This window comes from Paracoccidioides brasiliensis (genome assembly GCF_000150735.1).
Source record: "Paracoccidioides brasiliensis Pb18 unplaced genomic scaffold supercont2.4, whole genome shotgun sequence".
In the NCBI taxonomy this organism is placed as follows: Eukaryota; Fungi; Ascomycota; class Eurotiomycetes; order Onygenales; family Ajellomycetaceae; genus Paracoccidioides; species Paracoccidioides brasiliensis.
The window spans coordinates 1673589-1692563 of record NW_011371361.1 but is presented as its reverse complement, the minus strand read 5'-3'; the positions used below and the strand labels follow the sequence as shown (position 1 = coordinate 1692563).

Below are 18975 nucleotides of genomic sequence, written 5' to 3'. Positions count from 1 at the left end.
CAAATCTGCTACTTCACTTCGGTGCATCCATGCATTTTCTCGCAGACCCAGGAAAATATTCGGCTCGTTGAGTTTTGGAGTGAGCTCCCGTCCTGCCTGAGTTGGGAAAATAATGGCCACCCAAATGGTGCCTATTGTTGTGGGTTACCAGGAATATTTTGTATAAAATAAAAAAAACCCCATATCGACCATATCTGTATATATGAGAGTTTCCTTGACCTCCACAAATTTATCGACATATTATGTATATCCTATTCTGTTTTTCATTTTGTCCTTTCTCACACTTGCCTTGTCGTCAGTTTTACAGGGCCGCGTATGAATGAAGATAGTCGCTTTCTGAAAAATCCCGATCATGTAAATGCAAGTGAATGGAAATAATGAACCGGATGAATATTCATTTTACTACTTTCACATAAAAAAAAAAAGGGATTGCTTATTAGATATAACGGCAAAGGGAAAAACAAAAGAAACATTGATACAGAAGTACGACACCGATATTGGATATCAAGGGTAAAAAAGAAACAACGAAATATGACGTATTCATACAGAGTACAGCCGAAATACAGTGGCACAAAAAACCCGCTAAAAATAAATACAACAATCCGATCATACCCAGGGGTATAAAATAAAACGAGTATTCCGCATGAAGAAAACAAAGTAAATGCGGGGGAAGATGAAGATGAACTGAGGACACAACGAAGAAACCAGAAGGGAGGATGAAAGGGACAGGAAGTTGATTCTGTTTATTAGAAATCGTCAAGGGAGTAATGGGTTGTTATATAGTTGGCGGGATTTAGATCTCGATATACCTGTAGGCGGCGGAAGGTAGATATTATTTGTGTGGTTGTGGTGAGTGGTATATAGAGGGAGGGAAGGATGGGATGATCCATTTTCCTATCGGTGCCCGCGAAACCAGGGTTGAGAAAGTGCAAAAGGATTTCGATATGACAGGTTACTTTTCACCACAGATTTAGCATCTTGAGGATATCATGTCGATGAAAGTATGAGCGGTTGCGTTTGCCAAAGATGTCTGTTTGCATAATTTAGCTCAATGCGGCCACATTTGTATGGACAGATAAAGGGGAAATGAGAATATGAAACAAAACGTACACATGGGTATACTCAATAAACACACACAAACCTGAACACTACCTATGGTGAGGAAAACCGTTCTCGGATTCGCGAGAACAACCCAGTTGTAGGCGAAGTATGTCAGGATGAAGCTGAACATGTTTTTAAAGACGAGAAGGCAGGTGAAGGCTTCGACGGCGATTTGGCCTGTGCATTCATGCGTTAGTCAATGCTCGTACAATGCACATGGAATGGTGGAAAAAGGCGAATAGGAAAAAAAGAGAGAAAAAAGAAACACATACGATGCGCGTCAACAACATACAACGCACTTGCCACAGCCCCCATGACCATCCCCACAATGATAAACGCAAAAAACACATCTGGAACCACATATCCATACTTCACCACATCCGACGAAGCGAACGCAAATCCATAGAGCCCAATGCAGCTAAACACAAGCTGGAACAGGACCAGCACGATTCGAAACTCAGGCTCGTACACGCCCTTATTTAGCTTTATGAGCAGTTTGGCGCTCCAGTCCGACAGGAGGCCGGAGAGGAGGAGGCCGCATATGGAGCCGACGAAGGCGCCAGTGTAGAGGTAGCCGGTTTCGACTTCTGTGAACCAGAGTGGGGGGCCAAGGAAGATTGCGGCGAGGACGACGCCGATGAAGACTGTCCAACCGATTAGGACGCCTTGGATTAGACAGGCCTGGGAGGGGGTTAGTTGTGGGAATAATGGACATGGATTGGGAACCCGGGGACAGGTGGAGTCGAGCAGGGGCGGGGATGTAGTGGGGATGGAAGATGGCGGGGAATAAGGTTATATAATAAATACTCACCCATAGGATTCCCGGGTGGAGGAACAGGGGTATTGGGCGAAGGAGGAGTTTCCAATAACTCTCGTCTGTCTTGCGGCCGTTGAAGGGTTTCAGGGTTTGCCAGTATGTGGTCTTAGATGGGGTATTGGGGGCTGCTGTTGCTCTTTCAGCATCAGCAATTCCTATGGTATTGCTGATGATGTCATCATCTTTGGCCTCTTGTTCTCGATTTTGTTCTTGCTCCGGCTGTTTGTCTTGTTCATGTTCCTCTTTCGACTCGTCCCCGGACTGTGGGGTCGCTGACATTGTCGTTGTCGACAGGCCAATGGCAGCTTCTTTACAACCCGCATCATGTTCTGCAGGTATTTCAACAGCAGCTGTGTCAGGGGAAGAAGTCTCAGTCTCAGGAGGGGGCGCGTTTGCCGCAGCACTCGTGGAAGTCTCTTTAGGCACTCTTGTCCATGAAGTCTCCCCCTCGATATCCGTATTAAAGTGGTCAGGTCTCCTGAAAGCCGTTTCAGGCACAAAAAAGACGAGAAATGGCAGACAGACGCCAGAGAAGATGGCAAGAAAATAAAACGACCATTCCCAGCCCAGTGAAGCGGTGAGTTTCCCGACGATGACGGGGGTTAGGAAGCAGCCGCCGAATAGGGCTACGTTGGACAGTGCCATGCGTTTGCCGCGTTCCTGGTGTCGTTAGTATATATATATATATATATATATATATATATATTGCATGTAGATGCAACTCAAACAGCAATCCGAGGGAAGAACATTTTTGCATACATGCACATAAAACAAGTCCCCAACGCTCGCATTAACCAACGCCTCAAACGGCGCCAACCCGATGCCCTGAAAAATCCTCGCCCACAGCAGACTCGTATAGGACCTGCGACTAGCCCCTCCCCACGCGGAGCTGACTATCATAATCACACATCCGAGCAGGTATAGATGGCGTTTCCCCCATACCCGTGCAGAGGGGACGAAGAGCAAACCGGCCACACCCACGCCACAGAGATGATATCCCGTCAGCAGGGCTGCTTTCGTGAAGCTAACTCTGAAGCCAATGGCGATGGTTGCGGTGTTCGCAGCCAGCAGGGGGCTGGTTGTTGCGCAAAGGACAGAGACGAGGGAGAGGATTGCGAGGATAGTGTCGCGCTTGTGGAGGGGCCAGTTCTGCATTTGCATCAGTAATTTGGTAGTTATTGGTATAATGGCGAAGGGGGAAAACATTATTTATTTACCAAGGGGTCATTTGGGTCATCGCTGGGTTGAGGGACGAGGATGATGGGGACGGGACCTGAGCGGTCGTATTTGAGGGTTGGGGATGGGCTGAGCTGTGCTGACATGCTGCTGTCATCGTCGAGGATAAAGGAGGTTCCTGGAAATTAGGTTTAGTATATTATTTAGCTATCGGTATACAGAGTTTATTTGTTCACCTGGGACGTGCTCGTGGCGGGAATCCTCCAGGATCCCAAGGCCCATGGTTGCGGTGCGGCTTAGGTTCTTTTTGTAGGGATGGCAGATGTGGAAAAAGAGAAGAAACGTGAGGGTCACCGCAGGAATAGGCTTCCTCCCCTTGGCCTGGGAGGTTGCCTGGGAGATTGCCTGGGAGGTTTGGCTGATTGGGGGGTCACAGAATCTCACTGGATCGAGATCGGGCCGTGTTGTGGGGCCGTGTCTACGGACCGTGTTTAGGGGGGTGGGGGGGCGCAACCAGAGGTAAAGAAGATCAGAGAGATTCAAGTGCAGTTGATAATATAGGATCGGACTCGGTAGAGTAATGGTTGTGTACAGGAGATGCAAATTTTTCGTTGTGTGCTGGAGGATATCTGCAGCCGGTTCTCCTTGGAGATCTTCTACATTTCTGAGCGTAGCTCACTCAACGAACTGAATATTGGGCTTGAGGTGGCTGGCCAATGGGATTGATCTCTAATGAAGTTGTTTTGCGAGAGGATATCAGCTACAGTTCGAGTTATTGGGCCTTGATAAAACTCACCCGACAGATGATAATTGCTGTATTCCTCACGGGCACAACGGGCTCTAGGGCATGAAACCCAGTCGACGCCCTCAGACATAGTTTTCTTCACAACCAGAGCCCGAGGATTTATTTATTCTACTTGCTTGACCCTGTTTCCCCTCCTTTCTCAAGCCGAATCCCGACTGGCGTTGCATTGCATTGCATTCCATCTCTTGCAGTTAGCTGGCATTATATCATATCATATCATTAATTGACTCTTAGAACTCCTCTATAGAGTAACAAACTATATTGATAAAAGCGGTTCCTGTTGCGGGAGAACTTGAGCGGAGGTAGTTAGAGCTCTCTTATGTTGTTCTGATCATCTCCAACCCAAATAACTTGTGAAGGGCTACTTATTTCAACTTGACTTTCTTAGTGACTCGCTCGGAATATTTGCCCATGGCTCTATTTGAAAAAGATCTGGACAAGAATATGATCCTGGTAGATGTGCTTTCTGCATCACGGCTGAAAATCCCGAGCATATTTTCATAAGCGAATAAACGCAACAGAATAGAACTTTTGAAATATATATATATATATATATATATATATAATAACAAATAATTATGCTTTTCTACACTGGATTAGATAAAACCTTTGATTGATTCTATATTAATTGAAACTGAAGTGACGAATATCAGAATTACTGAATGTATCATATCATTCCCCTGGATATTATTTTAATCCTCTACCTATATTCAATATACTATCAACATATCAGTTACCTTTATTAGTGTAAGATTTTCATAAAAGTTAATCTATTTTTAATTTACTAAATTATATGATATCCTTGATTTCTCTAATTTATAACTAGCTCATATGCTCAGAGCCTCCATTTGCTGGGTGTTGCCCAGTCCCGCATGAAAACCCGTGGGTGATGGACGCCTCAGGAACCAGTGCGGAAGAGCAGCAAGATCATGAAAGAAAGAAGGGAAAAAAAAAAAAAACAAAAACCTGCAAGGGAAGAAGCGAAAATAGAAACAATGGTGAAAACCAGCCTGCCGCACCGAGTTGCCGATCGGACGATGGGACAATCACCATCGAGAGCCGAGAAACCGTTGGAGCAACACTCCAACCTCCGACTGTCCAGGCTTGGGCCAGGGCCTTCGGGACGGGGCGTTATGCGACTTCGCGGGTGCAAGGGGGAAAACGGGGGAGGGGGTGGGCCGGCTAACGCAACATCATCCCCGCGGGGGCGAGGGAGATGGGACGATGGAGAAAGAGGAACAACGAAAAAGAGCGTCGTCGTTGAAGAGAGAGCGAGGTCGGGTTTTTATATAGATCGAGCAGTGTGAGATGCTGCAAAAGCGGCGAGGCGGGCGCTATCCCCGAGGCGGGCAACGGCCATGCCTCAACGGGCAGAGTGGACAGGCACAGGCACTAAAAGATGCCCACCTTCTGGTAGTTACCAGGTCGTTGTAGTTGATTGATTACATTAAATACCGCCTGCATCTTGTCTTCGTTGGCTATATCACGCGTTGATGATATGGGCGTTGCGATGGTAAGCGAGCAAAAATGGTCTAAATCAAAATGATGATCAATGTCGCCCATCCGAGGCAATGGTTTATCTTATCCGACTAACTAGACATGAACATGATATGATAGCTGGAACGGTATATCAAACACTCCCGAGAGCTCAGGGAAGGACCCAGGCATCTCAATGAGGGGAAACGGGTGGCTATGATCCCTGTGTCTTGGTTGACATCGCAACTCAGGGGCGGACACGACTCTCCTTGGGACAGTTATATTTGTTCAGATGGACAAAAGGATCATGTGGAATAAAAGATGCATCCATCCATTGGGGGGAGATTTTTACGCGAATTGCGGGGTTGAAAAGGGGCTTGATGGTTCGAAGCGGAGATGAACAGTGTACAGAGAGTATTTTTCGCACCGCCAGAGCGGATTTTAGGACCCTAAAAAATCATTCGCATATTATTGACAAGGATATGTTTAGGCCTCGGCGAAATAAGGGAAAACTGGTGATCGTTGATCTCGTGGTGGAGGTCGAAGCGGGAGATGATTGGTTGGTCTGAGGAGGGAGGTTTCTGCCAAATGACATCATGGCTTGAAACACGCGAGATCCCATCTCAAATAAAACAGGGCGAGTGATGGACAAAAAGAAAAGAAGGATTGTCATTTCTTTTTCAACACGGACTTTAGCCGCGTGGTGGTTTCTGCTTTTTGCTTTCCCCGCTCAGCCCATAGGGCGCAATTCTCCATAGAAGCATTGGAAATGCAAGGATGACGTTATGGCAAAAAGGAGGAGGTCTGTGGTTTTCATGTCCTGTCGAACTTCAGACAAGCCTTCTACCGTGCAGGTACCTAGGGAGTGAGTTGGCACCATGCGACCAGCAAAGAACCTTTTTGTCTAATGTATCATTCCTATCCAGCCAACTTCAAAAGGGCAGATAGCACAGGCCCAACGGACTCTGCCGTTGTCCAGAATCCGAATTTTTGCCATGACTAAAAACCAGACAGTGGTTAGCAAAATTTTTCAGTGGAGAAGCTGTCACCGGCCTCCAGAATAATAAGCAAGGGTGTAGAAGAATGAATTTGCAACAAAATCACCGATTTTCGTCTGAATGGTCCATAACACCATAGGTATCGCCCTGTCCTTGTCAGACAATTGATAGAGTTAGTGTGATAACAAGCTGATTCAAACTGAGGTGATATGGTTTAAAAGAAATCAGGGTTGCTCCCAGCAGAATGGAGCATGAAGCGCTCATTCTATAAGCAAGGAATGTGATCTTGCTCAGGAAAACTGACTGTTCAAATATGACAATACTTCCCAAGTAAAGGTTTTAACCAAATGGTAGGCGCAGTTTAGTGGGTCGATCTCTAAAGCTGGGCTGCTCCCCTACCAATCGAATTACCTGTACCCTGTACGTACTGCCCAAGTACATTACAACCACCACTGCACGCTAAGGGAGAGCGGTGCAGCGGTATTGTCCTGTAACTAATCCAGGATGCCGTGGAGATCGCTCTTGGGCTGGGCAGGCAGACAAAAATCTCTCATACGGGGCAAGCAATCACTCAGAGCTCTTCTCCTCAGCTTCGCCTCCGTGCATGCTCACCTCGTTCAGGTTAGATGGAAGCGCGTGATTATTTTGCAAGCTGTTAGCTAATTAGGTATAATACACACGCCTGGCAATAAGGTGGGAGGGGTTCTCCCTGTTTCAACCGATGGGTTCATCTCCTCATTCATCGATGATCCACCCGCGCATGAAGATAAGAAACGAAAGAAAAAGCGGCACAAATCAGCGGATCCTGCAGAGATGTCTGATTTTTTTTTTTTTTTTTTTTTTTTTTTTTTTTTTTTTCCTGATTTCTAGACTCCTGTCCTCCGTACTTAATCTCAGGTTTCATGTTGTGCTCCACTCTTCCTGTGTCAAATATTATTTGGGAGCCGGCGGCGGGCAATGGCATGTTCTTTGTTCTTCCAGTCAAGTTTAAAATAGCGGTTTAAGAATCTGCACTGTCACTTCCCGTCATGCTCGATGTTGTTCCACAGATAAGTTAAGAAAAAAAAAAAAAAAAAACACAGCTACCCAAGATGTTTCGTCAGCCAGAGGTGGTAGGCAAATTAGCAAATAAGTTAGATAGTACGGCAACAGGGATACCGAGAAAGCAAGTGTAAAAGAAAGAAAGAAAGAAATCTCAATCCCCCTGGCAGACGATGACAAAGATGGAATCAGAAGCAACGATAAAGTATTTCATTTCAATTGAAACTCTCTGAAACGAGCCCGCGTCTCGCGCGCTTGGCACTTGTTAGAAATGACAAGATGAGAAGAAAGTGCCTCAGGCAAATCATCCATGCATTATTGACTTCCGGGATTTGGATGCAACGAATCTTTAACAAGAGCCGGGAATCTTGGTAGGTTTATCGCTTAGCGAGCTGGAAAGGCGGCGGGCCGAAATTTCCCCTTAATTGAGTTTTCGTGTCGATAACTGCCTTTTGATCCAACTACGAGAAAGAATACAGTGAAAAATTAACTAATGGGTGAGATAGCAGTTTGGTTCAACAAATTGAAACTAACTAACTGGTTCGATCAAGATTAATAATCTCCCTGAGAGAGACATTTGATGCCGTAGTCCCGTTTTTATAGGTTGAAGGCAGCGAATTGTCATTACTGAGACAGAGACCGTGTCTGATAATGCCTGTTGTTCAAAGGACCCGGCCAAGCCGACATCCGGGAAACTCTCTTCCAATCGGCGCTAGTGTTATTTATTTGTTTTGTTTATTTTGTTTCGTGCATACGCAGTGACTTTTAAGCTTATTGCAGAGTTGGTTTTATCTAAAATGGGACATCCCGGTTCTCCAGACGCTGGGCAGGCGATAGCATATTGTTTTGGTTTTGATTCAAGAATAATTAGGATCTCGCGCAGTTAATATAACGGCAAACTGTCCTATTTTTTGAAGTTCCCCCTAAAGAAAAGGACGGTGAAAAAGCTTGGCAAATGACAGTTGTGTAGAAATTTACAGTATTTTGAATGCTATTATTATTCTCCAGATTCCAAGGTTCGTTTGTTTCCGAAAGTGTTCCATAAGCCGATGTCGCGCCATATATCATGCTGCAGAGTTTTGTTTCCATTGTAAATATCAGGGTTGCACAGTTGTTCACCATCTAGACATTGCAAGAAGGGAAGCCATGCTTGGCGGCTATGCGATGGGGGGATAGATGGGGATGACCATGCTCGTTTTTATTGCTGGTTCTACTTTTCAACAACTAGCATTATGTCGAGTAACTAAATTTGGCCCCTAACTTATGGGCTGTGAATCCCAAGAATGATCGATCTTCCAGCCCGCCAGTCTGCAAACTGCACTGCACTGTGAGGCTTGGCTGTTACAGTGCTCAAGTTTAACGATTGTATGAATTGTCTTGGACCTTTCTCTGAAGAAAGCCGATCTGAAAATTCTGTTGGTCTTTACGATCTTAGGATGTTTTCTTGTCGTTGCAGCTGTGATGTTAAGTGTTGGGACTACGTGTCGGGGTCAAGGATAACGCAGTCTTTTGGCAGGAGGATTGTTTCTCCACCGTCCTTGCGGGGATGCTCGTGATACATGGATGGGAATCGTTATTTGTTGCTTCATCACGTTAAGTTAGTTAGTCCGCCGGAGGTGTGGAAATGTCATCCACATGCTTTCAACTGAGGGGTAAACCACGATACGACATACGGCGGAATACTGGTAACATTGATACTCTGCTCCGTGCTGCGGGTAGAAACTCAGAAAGAAGAAGAGGAAGAATTGCGGCGTCTCTCTCCTCTACGTAAACAAATTGCGGAGCTGGTTTATTCCGGTCATGCTTGCAAACAGGAATAGTAATCGCAGCCCGGTGATGGGTTGTTGGCAGGTTTTGTCCATGTCTTTGTCATCAGTCACTCCTGTAACTAACTAACCTAACTAACTAACTAGTTAACTAAATAACTAGTTAGTTAACTGTTAACTAACTTAGTTATCGGGTAACACTGTAACTATATAATAATGAAGTTAGCAGCCGTAGTAAGTAAGTATGTGCGTGTGTGCGTGGGTGTGTGTGAGTGTGAGTGTGTGTGAGTGTGAGTGTGAGAGTGTGAGTGTGTGTGAGTGTGAGTGTGTGTGAGTGTGTGTATGTACCGTACCGTACCAAGTTGATGCCCAAAATTCCAAGCCAAACAGAAGAGTCCACAATGGGCCAGCCTTTGCCCAAAGCAGCACCGAGTCAGGGCTCAGGGCACAGGGCTCAGGGTTCGGCTTAGTCACCCCACCTCATCCTGCCTTCAAGAACTTGCCTACTCGCCCTCTTTTTCTTCTCTTCTTCTATCATTAAATTTTCTCTTCTCACCTCTTCTATGCGTTACACCTCCGAATACAACCCTCATCAGACTTCGTTTTACCTGCAATTCTGTTACCCGTCTTCTGCTTTTTATTTGAGCCCTGTGTTTCACGGCCTCATCAGGCTTGTTGGTGAGTCGTGTCCTCGCAGTGTTCCAAGCCAAGCACAGCAGCAAAATTTGGTTGTTCTACCGCGCTCTGCTGGTGGCAACAGTGAGTCGACTTGGCGGTTCTGCCGCCTCCTGACTCTTGACCGCCCAGTCAGACAAACCTTCCTCCACATACCGAACGCTCAGAGTGCCAGCTGTTTTGGCGGTACGAACCTCGCATTACGGTACTTATTATTTATTGAAACAACTGCCCTCTTTTACTCCGCTGTCTTGGCGGTGACAGCCCTCAGCCTTGGGGTGTTGCTCATCATTCTTCCAGTCGTCCTATATAGTCGTCGACAAATTCCGGCCTCTTTTTCGTTCTCTCACGATGGCGGTCTGTCTCTTATGACAATAGCTTTGCTGGCGGGCATTCCTATGCTCTTCAAGAAAAACATAACGACACCCCAAAGGTCACACAACCATACATTTGACACTGCCCGGTTAATTCCATAACTATACGTGTGGCCCTGTATCGACCAATATCCCTTTTCCTACTTGCATTTGGGAGGCCCTTTCGATTTGATTTCTCTTTCTCATTTGCCATCCACCCTAAATTCTCACGTTGGTTTTCTTCTTTTGTTCCTCAATCACGACCTTGATCTATTTTTCGGCATCTGTTCTACAGCACGCGTTGGTAATCAGCCATGAATGCTTTATCCAAGATGTTCCGGTTATCCAACACTCCAGGTGCCCAGACGAGCGACAGCGATGAGATTTCTGCTGAGGCAGACGAACCACCAGATGATCGGAAGGGTGGACCAGTCTTGGATTTGAATAACATTGCCTTCCAACCATATGCCAAGGCAATACCCGCTCGAGTGGAGGGAAAGAAGTCTTTGCTCACCAGAGCTTTGATGAGCAGTCCTGAATCCTCACCTGTCGACCCGCCAAACCAAACTTCCCATTTTAGTGGTTTCCAGCGAAATTATACTTCTTCAGTTTATAGCAACGTCAGCGGCCCTTCAACTGCAGAACTAACCAGCGATGAAGAGACCAAAAGCCCAGCTTGGTCTCATACTCCAAGCCCACCGTTGCCGTCTGGTTTTGCTGCTGCGCCAACCACAGCCAATAATGGAATGCAATACAAAATTCCCATTGGTCCTATTAGTGAGCAGGAGTCAAAAATTGAAGCCAATCTTGGACGGAAACGCTGCATAACCTTTGCGTGTGGGCGAAACCTTGATAGCGAAGAGAAAGCTTCGAGTGAACCGGTGAAGGGGGTGGACGATCCTCCTAAACGAAAATCGATGCTTACCTTCGCTTGTCATTCGCGACCAATTGACGACAATGATACTAAAGTGGACCATTCCATCGTTTGCAGAAGCTCGATATCAGCTAGGCGTCGTGGCGTTTCCACTCTTGCTCTACGCAGGTGCAGTTCAGACTCTTCAACACGACAGAATGAGATTGATCATGAACACCTTTCAAAGAATGAATCCAGAGCTACTCCCCATGTTGCTGGCCTCGGTAAATTTGAGCACTCTGAAGCCACTCGATTTCACGAATTCGGGAGTTCATTGGAAGACGATGATTGGGTGAAGCAGGTGACGGACTACAAGGAGAAAATGACCATGAATGATTGCATGAAGAAAGAGATTGCTATCATGAAGCTTGGCGAGGAGGTGGAGGAGGAAGCCAGACAGGATGAGGAGGACGCAGAAGATGATGCAGAAGACGAAGATGGCGCTGACGATGATGAGGACGATGAGGATGAAGGATATGATGAGGACGAAGACAAAGACGAAGACGAAGACGAGGATGAGGACGCAGATGATTCCACGGTTTATGATGTTGCCTCCGACGCCGGCAATGAGACTGACAACGAAGCTGGCTTTGCGGACTCGGATGAAAGTGGCAACGAGTCAGAGGACGAATTCTGGTCCCTGAAAATGGTGACTGCTGCTACAAGTGTCGATCATTGCGACGTCGTCCAACATTTTGAGCGACAAAGTTCAAACACTTCAATCGAGTCATCGAAAGTGCGACGGGACGACAAACAATCAATGCCACCCCCAGCTCCCAAGCCTTGCCACAAGCGCCACCAGTCAATTAAGTCCCAGAAACTTCGTCGTTCCAGCACACCAAACTTGCCCGACAGCACGGATTTCGTTTGTGGAACTTTTGATGAAGACCGTCCCCTAGAAGCGGCGTATCTCTCCTGCTTAGAGGAACGTCGCCGGGCAAAACATATCCCCATTCCTCAGGACATCGACCCAAGCTTTCCCACAACAGATCCCGAAGATGAAGATGGCGACGATGACGACCAAAATGATAATCAAGATGACATTACGGAAAGGGTGAAAGCGTATGATTCGGATGGGCTTCACGGAAGACAAAAGGCAGGCAGCCGTAAAACATCTCCAAGTCACTCTCCAAAACGTCACCAGTCACCTCCGCCACGCCGCGTTCTCGGGCATTCTCCTCGATGTATGCGATCACCGCCTCCAGCAATGAGATTAAGATCCCCACCCCCAACTCGCCGCGCTTCTCTCGCCACAGCAGCGCTCCACCACCCCATTGGTATCAACATCAGCGGTCTCGCGCAGAGGCCACATCGACGCCATTCCAGGTCTCTTCCTCGCACTCCAAATCCTTTCTTCGCTCGCATGGATCGTCGTCGGTCTTCAAAAGCCACCTTGCCCTCTGCGAGCCAAGGCGGTGAACCCAACAGTCGTGACATGCACACGCGTGGACCCATCGACATCGTGGAGGGACTGGAAAAGAAGCGCCAGAAGCGAAAGGAGAAGTTTTGGCGCCAGCATTGCCGGAAAGCTGCCAAAGAAAATCTTGAGCGCAAACCTCTTCCTGGAAAGGGGGCTGAACGAATGAAAGAACTTGGACTTGAAGTTGCGGAACGTTTCAGGGCATATGGCGTTGCTCAGGGTGCCCAACAACTTGTTCTTTCGATATAATTCATATATGCAGATATCGTCATCGTCTCTCAGTTCATGATGAAGTTTCTCTCTTCCACATCCATTTTCACGAACATATTGCTGCTTGCGTTGGATATTCGTTGAAGACTTGATTAAAACTTATTTCTTACACATTTTATTTCTGTATATACCATTTTAACACGTTTACTTCGTTTAGTTTTATACCGTTGACCTTTTCCTTCTCTATATCCCTTAAGTTCCGTACAGATTTTTTAATGAGCACGATTGATCAACTCTTCAACTTGCTTATTCTTCGAACATGATATCATATGATGATGATTCCCCCCATCGTGTTTCCGCTCTGTCTGGGATATTTGATCCTTTATTACCTTTCTATCATTATTAGACTGGGGAGGGTTTGCACTCGTGCATTTCTCGCGGCCATCTGCTTTCGTTTTTAGTTTATACAACCGCCATCTTGCTGTGGCTGCTGTTGCTGTTGCTCCTGCGTAACGAGACCATGACCTGCTTTCTATCTGCTTTTGCATTGCCTCTGCTGTGCCTTTATCGACCCTGGTGCTTATCCACAGAGGCTCTCTATAGTCCAAGGAGAAGCGAAATGAAAAGGGTCAGGCACCCAACCCACGATTCCTCTGAAAGGCGCTCGTGTTTGTTTTTATCGTTTGTAGATATGGGATGCCCAGGATGTTTTTCTGTTCTATGCATATCCACGCACCCTTTTAAATACAAAAACCAAATGGAAACTGTGTGCCCAACAAGGCAAAATGTAAATCTTTTCCCCCATCGATATTCCTCCTGACGGTTGAACTCTTGTAAGATATGAGATATCGCCTGCCTCATAGTACACCAGGCTCAAACAAGTAATCCAAGCGAGTCTCTTGACTTGGCTTGGCAGCTTTTGAATCACGGGCTTGGTTAGTCAGCAGAAGGACACTTGTTGGATTATCAACTGCTGCTGATTGTGGCAGAATACGCAGGAAAGATATCGCCAATAAAACACACCAAGAAGACATATATATAAAAAAAAAAATATATTAAAAAAAATATATACATATTAACATAAAAAGCAAGGAAATCTGGAGATTTCTTATCTATCTCTCTATCTCTCCACACAGACAGACACATCCTGTCCAGTTCTCCAACGTGTTCGTTCTCAACGTTGATCCACCACATATCCGTTGCGCCAGGCTCTGCAGGAAGCTCCCCATAGCAACAACTTCAACTTCAGCTTAGAACGACCCTCTGATTCGGATTCGATTCGAACCGACCTCACCCTGGGTCGTTGATAGCTTCTCCCTCTCCGCCCCTCGCCTTGCCCTCCTCAGCTTCTCTCTCACGGTTTATTTTCGTCCTGCATAATGTGGATTATCAACTGGTGTATGTGTTTTGAATCTTTCCCCCCTCCCCCCTCCAACACACCTCTAGCATATATATACTGGTACATGTTGCTCCCAAAGACGACCAGCCGCAGTTTCTCTCATAATTTGGCTGAAGGAGAGCAAGGGGGAAAAGTAAACCAAGAATGATGGAGTGTGACATTTGTTTATTATCCGTGTGGATGCTTAAAATGCTGATGTTGCATGTTGTTTTTCCAAGTCTATGATATCCTCGCCTCCCTCGGGCTGCTGAACAAGCATGCCAAGCTCCTCTTCCTTGGTCTGGACAATGCGGGGAAAACTACACTGCTGCATATGCTGAAGGTGAGCTAGGGGTTTTTCCGTTGTCGTTTTCAATTTTGTTTATGACTGCCCGTTGCTGTTTTGCCTCGTTCTCGCTGGCTGGGCGGCTGGTTTTGGTTTTGGCTTTTGTGTGGGAGGTATACTGGCCTTATCAGGGAGGATGCTTTATGCTGGACCTGTTATCTGCAGCAGATGTTTACGTTGTAGGAATTAATTGCATTTGGCTAATGTCCGTTTGTTGCGCAAACTTATTATTATAGAATGACCGGGTCGCCATTCTGCAACCAACGGCACATCCAACATCCGAAGAACTAGCCATCGGCAACAACAGATTCACAACATTCGATCTGGGTGGCCACATGCAAGGTGAGCTATCTCACAATATCTACATACGCAACTCAATACAGAGCTCTCTAACCTCTCAAATCCCCAACAGCCCGCCGTCTCTGGAAAGATTATTTCCCTGAAGTGAGCGGCATCGTCTTTCTCATCGACGCCAAGGATCCCGAACGTTTCCCCGAGGCCAAAGCTGAACTTGACGCGCTCTTGGCTATGGAGGAGCTCTCCAAAGTCCCATTCCTCGTCCTTGGAAACAAGATTGACCACCCAGACGCTGTGCCTGAAGATGAGCTCCGGCACCAAATGGGTCTTTACCAGACTACGGGCAAGGGCAAGGTACCCTTGGAGGGCATCCGGCCAATCGAATTGTTCATGTGTAGTGTGGTTATGCGACAGGGTAGGTTAAGAGAGAAACAAAACCTCCATTTCCCCGTCAATAGTATCTGTTCATTTACTAATTTATTTCCCGCAGGCTATGGTGAAGGTATCAGATGGATGTCCCAATATGTCTAAGAACGCCCCCTAAACGTCTCACTATATCAATTATCAATCATGTCCGTTACTTCGCTCTTCAAACACCCATAAAGTCCAAAATTTTTTAGAAGAGGACTAGTTTGCCCTCACCCGTCGCATCCTAAGCCCTCTAGTGTGGAAATTGATAGTTCCGGAAGTTCCTAGTCAATCCATATCAATGCATTTTTTCAGCTCCACTCTCCACTTCACCCCTCACTCTGCTTTATGTTGATTCTTAAGCGTCAGTACAGAAATCTCTCCAAGATGCATTCTTCCCCCTCGTTTTGCAAGGTCTCACGACCCTTTCCCCTCTTCCACATTAAACAAGTTCACGACGTCATACCGTCCCAACATGTTTTATTCGTTTACCCTCTTCAAAAAGAGCTTCACATCTTCATCCGCAAGTTATTCTGATTCTTTGTTCCCATCAAATTAATCAACCAGTCAAATAAACACCCTATTTTTCTTCAGATTAATTGTTCCAAAGTTTTCATGCAGTGTTCATTCTCGTCTTCTCAGCGTGTCTGCCCATTTTCGCTTCAGCACTTTTTTCCTGCTTCCCCCGGCCTCTTGATTCTAATGTAATTTTTGACATAGCCTGCTCAACCCTACTTAGCTACCCTATCCGACATACCTTCATCTGTTTTATCTGCATTCTACCTCCTTGGACAAAAGAACGTAACTTTTCCTCTTTTGAAAAATATACAACAAGCAATAAAAAGGGAAACAAAAACCAAGCGCTTGGGTGGCTAATTTTTTTTTTTTTTTTTATGGAGTCCGTACACAGGTATATTTACAACTAGTTTTTCAGCGCCTCTCTAACAGGGGCCATATGACTCTGATATAGAGACTTGCTGGTAATTGCTATTTTTAACTGTTGCAGCTTTTGTATTCCTGCAAAATGTATTAATTCCATCGGTCCGCAGAACTTAACTCACGAATCTTGCGGACCCCGCCCTTCCTCCACGGCTCCGCTCCGCTCCACTCCACTCCCCCCAAAGTACAACTGGTTAGATACATTCCATGAAACTGCCAGAATTGAAAAGGATGTGTAGGAGACATCTGAATGCTTCAATCATGGCGATTCCTAGGACAGCTTAGCCAAAGCCCCTTCTTTTCCTGCAACTACGTACGTATCGAAAAATCACTCCTCTTCTCGCCGTGTCTAGGTTGCCTAGAACTGATATAGAAAACCGCCTCAGAAAGCTGATCAAAAATGATCAAGAATCAGCAGCCAAGGGATGAAAAAGAAGCTACCAACTTTAAAATGCCCCAATAAGGCAGTTAAAAAGTATAAACGTTCAAATAGATAGGCTACTACACATCAGATAATCAGAACCAGAACGATTGTTACGACTCGAATCAGCTGGGCTGGTCTAGATTAATTTCCGCCTCTTTTTCTCCTGAATTACAAACCTTATCAAAAATAAGAATTCGTTCCTCTCGTCTGTTTGCTACCGAGCTATAACGATGATGGCGACATTCCCCACATGACTTTTGACGCCCTCCATCCTGTCCTGCCCAGCGTAGCAAGCGGCCGCGCTCTGTTATCCTTTCTCCCCCTCGTCTCGGAACCTCCAGCAGTCCCGTGACAAAAGTCTACTCCCCTCATCTCGGATATAAAAAGCCCAACGGTTAGAAAAGGAGTCCGAAGTGGTTTAAAATAAGTTTTCTGTCACGCATTTCGGTACGAATGAGATACAGTACAGACCTTTTAAGCAAGAGAAGGCAAGAAAATCGCATCTGTTAAAAAAAGGGGAAGAAAAAGAACACAGTAGAACAAGACAAGTAAAGAAAGGAAAACAAGTGACAAAAAAAGAGACTAAGAGCAAGAACAAGTGTAATAAGGAAAGGGGAGGAAAGTAAGTAGAAGAAAACGATATATCAACCAGTTTATTCGTTCGTTCGTTGTTTTCGGCTTGACAAATAACTTCCAACTAAAGAGCGCGCCAGGTTTGGGGAAAAAAGGGATAGAGAGGAATTTGGGAGAAATAACACACAGGCACACACATACCCTTGTTGGTTCTGAGCAGAGATGGAAGTGAAGAGAAATTAAAGGAGACCAGAGCGAAAGACACAACCAAATAGAACCACTTCCTTTCCGTTAGTTGGTGAAAGGAGAAGCACGAGGAACATGAGAACAAAAAAATGAAAGGAAAGGGAACACCAGAACAAGATAAGTTCTTTCGACACGGAAGAGGTTGATCATTTGTCAGATGTATGCGATAGAAAGCAAAACAAAAGCGAAAAGAAGGGGAAGGCAAATAAATAATGAATAGATAAATAAAACCTAAACAAATTTCGAGTTGTATGAGGTCGAGGGACGTATTGCTCGGAAAGCCATCAGGGATGTATACAACACGGACAAACCGCGGGCTGCATTCGAGTCCTCGTTCCGTGTGTTGGGGGAAAGGGGGGGGGGGGCGGTGGGAGTTGATTAATTGGCGTTAACGAGGTAATGGATGGATGTAAAAATTGGCGTACATATGCTGGCGAAGATTGCTATGACGTGTGGTTTGTGTGTTGAGAAGTTTGGCTGGTCGTGTGTCGTGGAGATCCCTTCCCATTTTCTCTCTATCTATCTTTCTCTCCCTCGTTCGTGTGTGCGTGAATATCGGGGTTGTGGATATATGGTAATGATTGACTAGAGTTTTATCGCCGCCCGAACCTGCTACAAATGGAAAAGCTCGTATGATTTCTCTTCACTTCTTCTTTTGCTTCCTAGGAGGAGTAATGGGTCTGCCACTGCTCATGCCACCGTAGACGTACTTTTGTTTCTTTTCGGCTGGTTTCAAGATCTGTGGGATGGACAAAACTGCGGGTTAGTTTTTATTACTTGCATTTGGTTTAACTGCTCTTTGGCACTGGTAATAGAACCACAAAGAAGGACTGCTCCTTCTTACCTGAAATGAACATAGCAGGCTCTCGTCAACACTCATCATAGCTCCAGCATTGTCGAATTCTCCACAATAGTTGGGCGCGCTAAAGAGTGTGACTAGCTGTCGCTTCGAGAAAAATTCATAACCATCCTCAACAACCTGATGTGCACGACATATTAGGTCCATATCGTGCTTTTGTAGGAATCGTGAAACAACGTCCGGACCAAACGTGAACGACACGCCCCGATCGTTTTCGCTCCAGCCAGTTATATCCTTATCCGGATCAGACCACAAGAGATCACAGAGAAGACCGCAGTCGGGAATCTATATGGGTCAGCGGATACTGAGCCTCACGGAGCTCGGAGATTGATGTTTTGCAAGACGCCCCATGATGTACAAATGTCAAAAAATTTAGCGGAGTAGACGGGGGGAGGAAAAGAGAAAATTACTTACATCAGTAGGACGCATTACACGACGGATTTGTTCCATGGAGTTCAAATCGGGGCTGAGGCCGCCGTGCATGGTGAATATTTTCTCGTCTATGATGGCTGCGATTGGCAAACAGTTGAAGCAGTCCGTGAAGGTCTTCCACAGTTTGATGTTGTATCTCCGTTTGCACTCGTCATAGAAACCATAAATACGGTTGATAGACGCACACTCATGGTTCCCGCGGAGGATGAAAAAATTCTCTGGATATTTGATCTTGTACGCCAATAGCAGACAGATGGTCTCGAGTGATTGTTTACCTCTATCTACGTAGTCTCCAAGGAAGAGGTAGTTAGCCTCGGGGAAT

General features: G+C 45.9%; 5 protein-coding genes across 5 annotated transcripts; 3 read left to right on the top strand and 2 right to left on the bottom strand.

Moving 5' to 3' along the window:
* Window positions 1–959: 959 nt before the first annotated feature.
* On the bottom strand, window positions 960–3376 carry PADG_04052 (uncharacterized protein; the record flags this gene model as incomplete). Its single annotated transcript, XM_010760997.1, has 7 exons — window positions 960–1030; window positions 1111–1278; window positions 1374–1782; window positions 1913–2578; window positions 2678–3067; window positions 3136–3272; window positions 3331–3376. 7 exons carry the CDS (start codon window positions 3374–3376, stop codon window positions 960–962), a joined length of 1887 nt encoding a protein of 628 aa, XP_010759299.1.
* A 1518-nt stretch (window positions 3377–4894) lies between these two features.
* PADG_04051 (uncharacterized protein) lies at window positions 4895–5206 on the top strand (the record flags this gene model as incomplete). The annotated part of the gene is made up of 1 exon (XM_010760996.1): window positions 4895–5206. One exon carries the CDS (start codon window positions 4895–4897, stop codon window positions 5204–5206), a length of 312 nt encoding a protein of 103 aa, XP_010759298.1.
* A 5316-nt stretch (window positions 5207–10522) lies between these two features.
* On the top strand, window positions 10523–12790 carry PADG_04049 (uncharacterized protein; the record flags this gene model as incomplete). The annotated part of the gene is made up of 1 exon (XM_010760995.1): window positions 10523–12790. The coding sequence occupies one exon, from the start codon at window positions 10523–10525 to the stop codon at window positions 12788–12790; it is 2268 nt and encodes a 755-aa protein (XP_010759297.1).
* A 1562-nt stretch (window positions 12791–14352) lies between these two features.
* On the top strand, window positions 14353–15303 carry PADG_04048 (small COPII coat GTPase sar1; the record flags this gene model as incomplete). Its single annotated transcript, XM_010760994.1, has 4 exons — window positions 14353–14472; window positions 14712–14817; window positions 14888–15187; window positions 15263–15303. The coding sequence occupies 4 exons, from the start codon at window positions 14353–14355 to the stop codon at window positions 15301–15303; spliced, it is 567 nt and encodes a 188-aa protein (XP_010759296.1).
* A 2702-nt stretch (window positions 15304–18005) lies between these two features.
* Window positions 18006–18704, bottom strand: PADG_04047 (serine/threonine-protein phosphatase PP1; the record flags this gene model as incomplete). The annotated part of the gene is made up of 3 exons (XM_010761396.1): window positions 18006–18101; window positions 18207–18506; window positions 18636–18704. 3 exons carry the CDS (start codon window positions 18702–18704, stop codon window positions 18006–18008), a joined length of 465 nt encoding a protein of 154 aa, XP_010759698.1.
* Between the last annotated feature and the right edge of the window lie 271 nt (window positions 18705–18975).